Source organism: Cucumis melo, chromosome 8 (genome assembly GCF_025177605.1).
Source record: "Cucumis melo cultivar AY chromosome 8, USDA_Cmelo_AY_1.0, whole genome shotgun sequence".
Lineage (NCBI taxonomy): Eukaryota > Viridiplantae > Streptophyta > Magnoliopsida > Cucurbitales > Cucurbitaceae > Cucumis > Cucumis melo.
The window spans coordinates 6,465,476-6,474,572 of NC_066864.1; the positions used below are offsets into that span (position 1 = coordinate 6,465,476).

At 35.2% G+C, this 9,097-nt stretch overlaps 2 protein-coding genes across 4 annotated transcripts; both read right to left on the minus strand.

Moving 5' to 3' along the window:
• Positions 1-12: 12 nt before the first annotated feature.
• Positions 13-2,676, minus strand: LOC103485184 (isovalerate--CoA ligase AAE2-like). 2 transcript variants are annotated; one of them, XM_008442679.3, is made up of 2 exons: positions 2,041-2,676; positions 13-1,554 (listed from the first exon to the last, which is right to left on the minus strand). In XM_008442679.3, the coding sequence occupies exons 1-2, from the start codon at positions 2,359-2,361 to the stop codon at positions 109-111; spliced, it is 1,767 nt and encodes a 588-aa protein (XP_008440901.2). In that variant the 5' UTR covers positions 2,362-2,676; the 3' UTR covers positions 13-108. The 2 variants fall into 2 exon arrangements, with proteins under 2 accessions (XP_008440901.2, XP_008440902.2); XM_008442680.3 differs by having other exon boundaries at positions 13-1,574; positions 2,041-2,186.
• Positions 2,677-4,503: 1,827 nt separating this feature from the next.
• LOC103485186 (isocitrate dehydrogenase [NAD] regulatory subunit 1, mitochondrial) lies at positions 4,504-8,260 on the minus strand. 2 transcript variants are annotated; one of them, XM_051088963.1, is made up of 4 exons: positions 7,480-8,260; positions 6,217-6,444; positions 5,471-5,549; positions 4,504-5,026 (listed from the first exon to the last, which is right to left on the minus strand). In XM_051088963.1, exons 1-4 carry the CDS (start codon positions 8,029-8,031, stop codon positions 4,752-4,754), a joined length of 1,134 nt encoding a protein of 377 aa, XP_050944920.1. In that variant the 5' UTR covers positions 8,032-8,260; the 3' UTR covers positions 4,504-4,751. The 2 variants fall into 2 exon arrangements, with proteins under 2 accessions (XP_050944920.1, XP_008440904.1); XM_008442682.3 differs by having other exon boundaries at positions 6,217-6,456.
• Positions 8,261-9,097: the final 837 nt, after the last annotated feature.

The window sequence follows — 9,097 nt, forward strand, 5'->3', positions numbered from 1 at the left end:
GAACAAGAACTATTATCACAAAGTAACTCTCAATAGTTTAGTCTAAAGAATCATAATTGGTTCGTACTGTACAATAGATAATTAAGAATCTCTTTTCTCCAAATTAGTTCAAGAAAGGCTCCCCATAGCCTTAGCCCTTTCCCTTAATATGAACTTTTGAACCTTTCCTGTTGACGTCTTTGGCAAATCTTGAAATACTATGGATCGAGGCGCCATGTAATGCGGCAAACGATCTCGACAGTAATCAATAAGTTGTTGAGCAGTGACGGTGTTGCATCCTTCCTTCAATACGACAAATGCACAAGGTGTCTCTCCCCAATGATCATCAGGGCGGGCTACAACGGCAGCCTCTAGAACTGATGGATGACTGAACAAAACAGTTTCGACCTCAACAGTGCTTATATTCTCCCCACCTGAGATGATGACGTCCTTCAGGCGATCCTTTACTTCGATATAGTGATCGGGGTGTTTCACTGCCGCATCTCCACTGTGAAACCACCCTCCCTTGAAAGCTTCCTCTGTTGCTTTTTGGTTTTTGAAGTATCCACTCATCACAGTGTTCCCTCTAAACATTATCTCTCCCATTGTTTTCCCATCAGTCGGGACACTAGCCATCGTCTCGGGATCTCTTACATCCACCTCCTGCAGACCAACATGATGGACACCCTGACGGGCTCGAATCCTTGATTTTTCATCAGAAGGAAGATCGTCCCACATTGGCTTCCATGTGCAATATGTCCCAGGACCATATGTCTCAGTTAGACCATACAAGTGACAGATTCGGAATCCCATCTCTTCCATCTCAGCAAGCACCTGTGGCGGAGGTGGCGAACCACCTGTCAAGACATCCACCTTGTTCGGAAGTAGCCTGCGATCACTCACGGGAGAATTCACAATCATGTTCAAGACAGTGGGTGCAGCAGCCATGTGTGTGGCATTGTGCAAAGCTATTGTCTCAAATATTGCCTTAGGTGAGACTTTTCTGAGACAAATATTTGTACCACCTTGAGCTGCAATTCCCCAAGTAAGGCACCATCCATTGCAATGAAACATAGGACAAGTCCAAAGGTAAACTGGCATCGATCCCATTCCACCGAGCAAAACTGTTGCCAAGGAATTGAGATAGGCACCTCTATGACTATAAACAACCCCTTTAGGCATAGATGTAGTGCCTGAAGTGTAGTTTATACTAATTGGATCCCATTCGCTTTTAGGTCTTCGGACCTCAAATTCACAACTCCCAGATGCAATCAGACTCTCATATTCATAAACATTAGAAGATAACGAAGCTGGAGATGAACCATGTTCAGAATCAAGAATCAAAACTAGTTTAGGTGGTTCTGAATCTCCTTGTTCAAGAAGTTGAATTGCCTCGCAAGCAACTTCAAACAACTGATGATCTACAAAAATGATCTTGGCTTCTGAATGTCTCAGCAAGACCGACACCATAGATGAATCATGGCGACTATTCAAAGTACAAAGAACAGCACCAGCCATGGGAACAGCAAAGTGAAGCTCATACATGGCAGGGACATTAGGAGCCAGAGTTGCAACCTGTTCAACATAAGTTCAAACTTGCAAGTTGCAGCAAGAAATCCCATAAACACAACACAATCAAAGAACATACCATTAAAGAAAAATGAATTACTATTTAGTGATCCAAACAAAAAATTAAACCACATGTATAAAAGTAAATTTAATATTATAAAAGTAAATTTAATATTATATCATCTAACCGGATCACATGCTCTAACGTCTTAAATCTCTAATTGTCGCAATAGCTTAAGCTCATCCACCACTATTTAAAGCCAAAAATCAGCATAGACCTATCTTTGAATTTGGCCACAAAATTCAGGAGAATGTTGATTTCAACTCCTACCCACTATTCAGTATCAACTCAAAAAAAAAAACATTAATCCATTCTTCAACAATCAACCAACATACATATTGAATCAGAATATGACAATCAAAAACACCAAACAAAATGAAAAGAAACCCAACTGAATCACTACATCAACAATGCAAATTAGAGCAACTCACCACTTGGCCAGAGGAAATCCCAAGCTGGGTCATCGCAGAAGCCAATTTGAGACACCGATTATAGGTTTCTTCCCACGTAAACGACAGAGAACCGTACACAATCGAAGTTGTGTCTCTGTAAGCTTTAGCCGTTCGTTCCAAAAAGCTTATCGGAGACAGAGGAACATCGTTCGCAGGGCATCGAACCAAACCCGTCATCGATTTCCAAGATTCAGGCAAATCAGAGAAACCACGACGGTTAGAAGGGAAATTCCAAGTCGAAAGCGCTCTGTTCAAGCTCAAAACTGAACGGAACAAGTGGTTGTGAAGAAACCGATTCATTGTTACGATTTTGAAAAAGTTGAAAGAAATCTACAACGCCCCTTTTGGGTATTTCTTTGATCCTTGCGAAGTTTCCCGATGGGATTTTAGAGAATCTTCATCTGGGTTCTTGAAAAGAGACGAAACAGCCAATTTGAGAAATGGGAATTGGGATGGCGGTAGAGTGAAGCATACGGGCACTTTCAAAATATGATCCTTTTGAGTATGAGAAATATATTTGGATAAAATCTACTTTTCCTTTTCTTTATCCATCTTCGGATAAAACTTTTCATCATTGCCTTTTTCGTTTATTTCATCGTTAAACAAAGAATGGATGATTCAGTTCAACCTCAACATTCCACCTCGAGATCTACTTTTTTTACTTCATACTTCTAAAAGACGCAAACTCAAAATTTGAAGGACTAAAAAAGCAATTTAATTTAATAAAAACAACATCTTGTCCTCTTCATCATCGATTGTATATATCTCAATTAGTTTAATTATACTTAGATTAGTCCTATTTGATGAGTTGTAATTTTAAATTCCCTTATTATATATTTTTATTTTTTGAAATTTATATGTAAATTAGTCAAATTTATAAATGTATTTGTTGTTTAATTAAAGCATACAAAATGTGGAAAAAAAAATTACTAAGGTATTTCAAAATGTGAAAAAATGAAATACTTATAATTTAGATGTTTTTATCCATCAAAAGTACCTATGAAGTTGATATTCTGTCAATGTCATTTTTTTGTAAAATTGACCGTTAACATTTAAATATGAATGTTTTTTAAGATTTGGAATTAACATATAGGGTTGAAAATTGTGCTTAGTGCCAACCATATGAAGACATAAAAGATAAGTTTTTTTAAATTACATTTTGACAACTATTTTTTTACGAAAAAAATTGCAAATAGAGAAGTCAATAGTTATAGTTATAAGGAAGGAAGATTTTTTATCAAACTTCCAAAAATATTGACTAGAGATCATCGATAATTAACATGACCTTCTATTTTAGAAAAAAAAGATTTAAACCCTAATTTACAATTGTTGTATAAAAGAAAATGTAATAGTTAAAAACCGGTTTATGTTTTGTAATTAATGTAAAGTTTAATTATAGAGAGGGTTGATCAAGATTAAGTAATTTGAATTTGAAAACAGCTCATATTGGGTGGCTTATAGATTTGATATCAAAATAATTATATTTTAATTTTTGGGATAAGAAATGAACTAGAAAAACCCAAAAAAAAAACAACAAAACAAAGAAGACTAAATGATTGGTTTGATTTGATTTTTAGTATAAAATTTGACATTTTGATTTGTATTTGAAAAAAACAACAAAAAGAAATTATTAGATTGAATTGATTTTTTATAGAAAAATAATCAAATATCGAATTGAATTAAAAGTAATATAACTTTATATTGTATATGTTTTTTACGATGATTCTCAAAGATAATTTTTTATTATATATAAAAATATTGGATTAATGTGTGGAGTGAAATTGAACCTCTAACCCCGAATTAATATTCAATTGTCATGTTAATTGAGTTGTGCTCATTTTAATTTTTCTAAAAGAAAATACTCGACTCACAAATATATAATAAATATTGATTTGTTACGTCTTTTTTAGATGAGGGTATAGGAATGGAAAATAATCAATTGTTTATACTTTTGTACTAACCATGGTTAAGATATTTGATAAATCGATTTTATCCTTAAACCTTTAATTTAATCTGATTGCAAGTCAAGCTAAAGAGTCGTTGCAATGTTGAATTTAAAAAGTTTTGCATTTCTATCTCTAACAATTTCATGTTCTAAGAATTGTTAAAAAAAATGTTGTGTTAAAACTAAACATGTATTACAACGAAAGAAACGAAATTCATAAAATTTTAGAGAAAACTTCATAATAAAAATTGAATTTCAGCAAAATTATTTAGTGTCTATGTACAAAACTTGTTGATTAGCGAGTGAATCAACAAAAAATAAGCAATTGGAAGAAATTAAAAGTAAGTTTAAAAATCCAAATTGATGCGACCTAATTAGGGTCAAATATGCAATTTTCAAAATAGAGAAAAATCTAAACTCAGAGGATGTCAATAACCATAAACCTCAATTTTTTTATCTGATGATTGATGATGAAAGGAGAAACAACCAAATACAAGTAAAAATAAAAATTGCTCTCTTCAGATTTTTTGCAAATCTAATACAGCACAAATTTGTTGTCTTGAATTGAGATTATTGAAACAAGAAACGCATTCCCAACTCTGAGATCTTGGGAAAACTCAAAACAAAAACTATATATATATAATTCGAAGGCAAAGGCAAATTTGGTGGATTTTTGACCACCAAAAAATCGTAAAAAGAAAACTGTTTATGAATGGTGGGATAAGTTATTCTCCCTTAGTTGATCTCAATCTAAAGAAGCTATGACTGCATCAACGACCTCCTGTGTCGTGCTCTGTCCGCCGAGGTCCTTGGTTCGATACTTGCCTTCAAATATCACCTTCTTGACTGCTGTTTCCAATCGATCAGCAAAAGAAGGAAACTGGAGATGTCTAAGCATCATGGCGGATGATAAGAGCAGCGCCACAGGGTTTGCCTTCTTTTGTTCCACAAGCCTTTCATTCCCCACATTTCCTGCTGAAGCTCCTTGCTCAAAAACAGCGTGATCAGCACCAACATTGCCTGAATAAAGGGAACTTCGGTTAGACCATCAGAAACAATCCAGCAACGGTTTATTTATTACCTCATATGAACAAAAAGACAGTGACTCCGAGCTCGGTGAAAAGGAATTTCAACAGTTTGATTTTGATGTTGTGCACTAATTGCTTACAGCCATAGCATTCTCCATATGTTACCACCAGATTAGAGTTAATTTTCAATACATGTGGTTCTACACTTCATAAATTTCAAATTATTGCCTTGATAACATTCCCAGTTAGGCATCGAGGAAACAAAACAATTTTCCCCTCCATCCATCTTACTAAATTTGTCGACAAACAAGATGTTAAAGTAAAGGCAAGTCCGGCCCAAAAATTTGTTAGTCGGTACTTTAAGATGCTACATGCTGTCACTGGCTTGATTGAAATGTTAAAACATATTCTTTGAATCTGAAATATTTGCGCATACCTCCCGGCATAACCCCTGTTCCACCGGCAATACCAGCAGCTGTGTTTGCTACAAGATTTCCATAAAGATTGGGTGTCACCTGCAAAATTATATCCAATCATAATCAGATGTCTACTTTCACATATGAAATATTCAAAATGTAATTTTTCTTTGAAAGGATGTATCATCAACGAAGTGAAATTTGTAACCCACAAACAGAGAATACAAACAGAGGGGAAATTATTTCGATTTCCACCCCTACCTCAGTTATTTAATATCACTTATATAAATACATGAAGATTTCAAGAAGAAACTCACTGCTTATATTCAAAGAATATTTAACCAAAGGGTCAAATGGCCAAAAGGACATGCACTAAAATTATCTAAATTTAAAAAGAAGAAAAGAAAATAATAGAAAAGATGGAAGATCCTGTTGAGAACGTGCAAAGGACATCTCTAATTTCCGTAGAAAGGCCTCAGCAATTTGTAACATAGATCACAATCTCAGAGGATGCTGCAACATGACTGGTTTTAGGAAATACATCATAAAGTGCTCGAATTTGACATCAGTTACTTTTGGTTCTAATCCTAGATATAAGCAAACAAAAAAATAATTGATTGTTTGTATGGGGTTCATTCTTCCAAATGCCCTAAGGCATATCTCAATCCTCCAATTTTAAAAGTTGGATACATAGATATGGATGAAAGTCTCACACAGAGGCATGTATTAAGACCTTCATATGTCAATCGATTGTATAAGTGCATACCATAACATCAAATTGCTCAGGCTTTGATACAAGTTGCATGCAGCAGTTGTCGACAATAACTTCATTGTACTTTATTCCAGGATACTTTGTGGCAACCTCTCGACAAGATTCTAGAAACAGACCATCTGCAAGCTTCATGATATTTGCTTTGTGCACAGCTGTAACTTTCTTTCTGTTGTTCAGGTAAGCATACTCGAAAGCATATTTAGCAATGCGCTCAGAACAAAACTTTGTTATCACCTGGCAAAAGAGTGAGTATGAGAGACTAAAGATTATAGGAAAAGGGAGGAAAACCTTATCATGTGTTGAAGGTTAAAATTCTAAAAGAACTTACCCTATTGAAATACTAAGCCACAGTATTGGTACGAGAAATATACATATTAGTTACGTCATAACAGTGAGATGCCTACAGCAGAGAGGGGTCTAACATAACAACTCTTCTCAGAACTCACAAAAGCCGCTCAGGACCATTTTAAAGGAACTCTTGTAAGGAGGAAAAAAGAAAACCCTGAGAATTGCATGGTATCTACCAATCCCCACAAACTCCGAGTTCTCAAAAATGTAGATAGCCAAACCTAAAGACTGTCCAAAACATCAACATCCTGGCCATTCTTTTGTTTTAAGAAAATTAAGCTTATAAAAACTACATTGACCTAACTATGTTTTTGGCTTCTTTTTTTGTCTAATATTAAGATTCTTTTTATAACCTAATCCAAAATATAAAAACCAAAAACCATTAGTTTAGAAAAGATGTTTCTGTTTTGAAATTTAGCCAAGAATTTGAATGTGTTTTAAAGGAGGGCGACAACTACACAGAAGAAACTGCAATGAATAAGCATACTTTCTGGAAACAGAAAACTAAAAGTGAAACTCTTATCGAACCTGCATAAACAAGCGCAGTCACTTAAAATAATCACATCATGCTCATTAACCAATACTTGCCACGTTATGAAACATGATTACAAAGCAATGAGAGCCCTTCGCATTTGCCCATATATGTACTGTAACAAAGTAAAATAATGAAGAAAAGTTGGGGAAAGATAACGAAAATCTAAATCATAAGCTTATAATCTATCATAAAGCATCATCCAAACATGCACCTGAAACGTATATATATTGATAGAATCAGGCATCATTCATGAAACAACAGAAGGAAGAAAAAGAACTACAGGAGCTTCCAATTGCGAACATGTTAACTCAATTAAGAGAAAACCTCATGGATCGAACTGAAATAAAAAGCAGGGCGTGTAAGGATAGTAGTACCTTAAGGCTTTCCACGACGCCAGGAACGACCTCGTGCTCCAACCCAGAGTACTCACCCTCTGTATTCTCCCTAATCACAACAATATCAACATTCTCATGCCTGGTAGGAAGCCCAGGAAGATTAAAACAATTCACAAGCGACGCATAAAGATCAAGCTCTTTCCTCAATTGCACATTCAACGAACTCACACCACCACCAACAGGTGTCACCAATCCTCCCTTCAAACACACTTTATTTTTCTTAATCGAGTCAATTACTTCTTGAGGCACCTTCTTCATATCCCCATGAACATCAAACTTCTCGAAATACACAGGAGCGTGCATCGCATCCATGACTTGCTCCACGGCGCCAGTAACCAAGGGCCCAATTCCATCTCCGGGAATCAAGGTAACAGCTCGGGGGGCGCCGTCTCCGGGTCGGGGCATGTAAGTGACGGATCGATTTTGAGCGTCGATTGAGGATTTGAAACATGAGGACAAAAGCGCAGGATTCTCGGAAGAGGGGGATTTAGAGAGGAGCTGCTTGAGGATGGGTAAGGATCTTCGAGCCATCGCTGGAAAAGGGTCTTTGGGAGCTAGAGCTGGCTGGTTAGGGTTCCGACGGTTTACGTCTAACAATTGAGATCGATCATTAGGGAGTCGCCGGAGTTGGTAAGGTCTAAGGAGAGAAAATAAAATTCAGCGTTAGACAGCGTAAAGAAAAGGAAGGAAATGGAGAGGTATTATCCAGCGCGGTCAGTTTCATTACATTTACGTGAAACTCATATCCTCCACCAATCGTTGTGTGCTAAATGTCGGTGATGGTCGAACCAATTTCTATCATTACGGCTGCGTCACTGCAGCGGATACTTTTCTTTTTTAGATCAACGCTATAATTTAGGATTTATTTGCTCATTTATTCCTTTAAATTGTTTTTGTCAATTCTTTTTTTCCTTTTTCTGTTAAGAGGTTTTTTATTATAAATCCTTTCCAAGGGGCGTTTCGAGTTCTAATTCATAATATCATAACACTACTTTGATGAATAACGGAGTTTGAAAATTGATTTATTAAATTAATAATTTAAGAACGTAATTATAACCAATCTCATAGTTTATATGCGACTTATGCAATTTATATATAAATAATAACAAGCATTTGAAATTATTTACAGAAAAATATAGAATATTTGCCAATTTAACTATTTGAATTTTAAATATTCTTTATAGAGATATTCATTGACATTTAATCTATATTTCTATTACTATTATTTTAAAAGTATCGAGACTCAGACATATTTCTTCATGTCTAATCATTACATGTATTTTAATGGTAAACTTGAGTGAAATAAACCTCACATCTTCTGTAAGTGAGAGAAAAAAAAAATCAACACTTACTTTTATAGTAATGTATTTTCACAGTCTATGATTGCATGCAATCATGTATTTACCAAAGAGTATAGTGTCGCGTAGTATGATTTAAGATTATTGGGCTTACAGTTTTGTCGGGCCCAATAACTCATGGACTTATTTGAGTTGAATCTCTTCATCATCGGCGTGTTTGGAATTTCGTAATTTTGTGGAATTTTAGTTCATACTGAATTTCAAAAGAATTACATTGTTCGTTAGAAAATAATATCATT

What these genes read in the sequence shown, in the direction of transcription:
- LOC103485184 (XM_008442679.3), bottom strand. Translation starts at nt 2,361, where the DNA reads ATGAATCGGTTTCTTCACAACCACTTGTTCCGTTCAGTTTTGAGCTTG. An exon ending in GGATTTCCTCTGGCCAAGTG is followed by an intron (nt 1,555 to 2,040) that starts GTGAGTTGCTCT and finishes TATGTTGAACAG; the next exon opens with GTTGCAACTCTGGCTCCTAA.
- LOC103485186 (XM_008442682.3), bottom strand. Translation starts at nt 8,031, where the DNA reads ATGGCTCGAAGATCCTTACCCATCCTCAAGCAGCTCCTCTCTAAATCC. An exon ending in GCGTCGTGGAAAGCCTTAAG is followed by an intron (nt 6,457 to 7,479) that starts GTACTACTATCC and finishes CTCTTTTGCCAG; the next exon opens with GTGATAACAAAGTTTTGTTC. An exon ending in AACAGGGGTTATGCCGGGAG is followed by an intron (nt 5,027 to 5,470) that starts GTATGCGCAAAT and finishes CCCTTTATTCAG; the next exon opens with GCAATGTTGGTGCTGATCAC.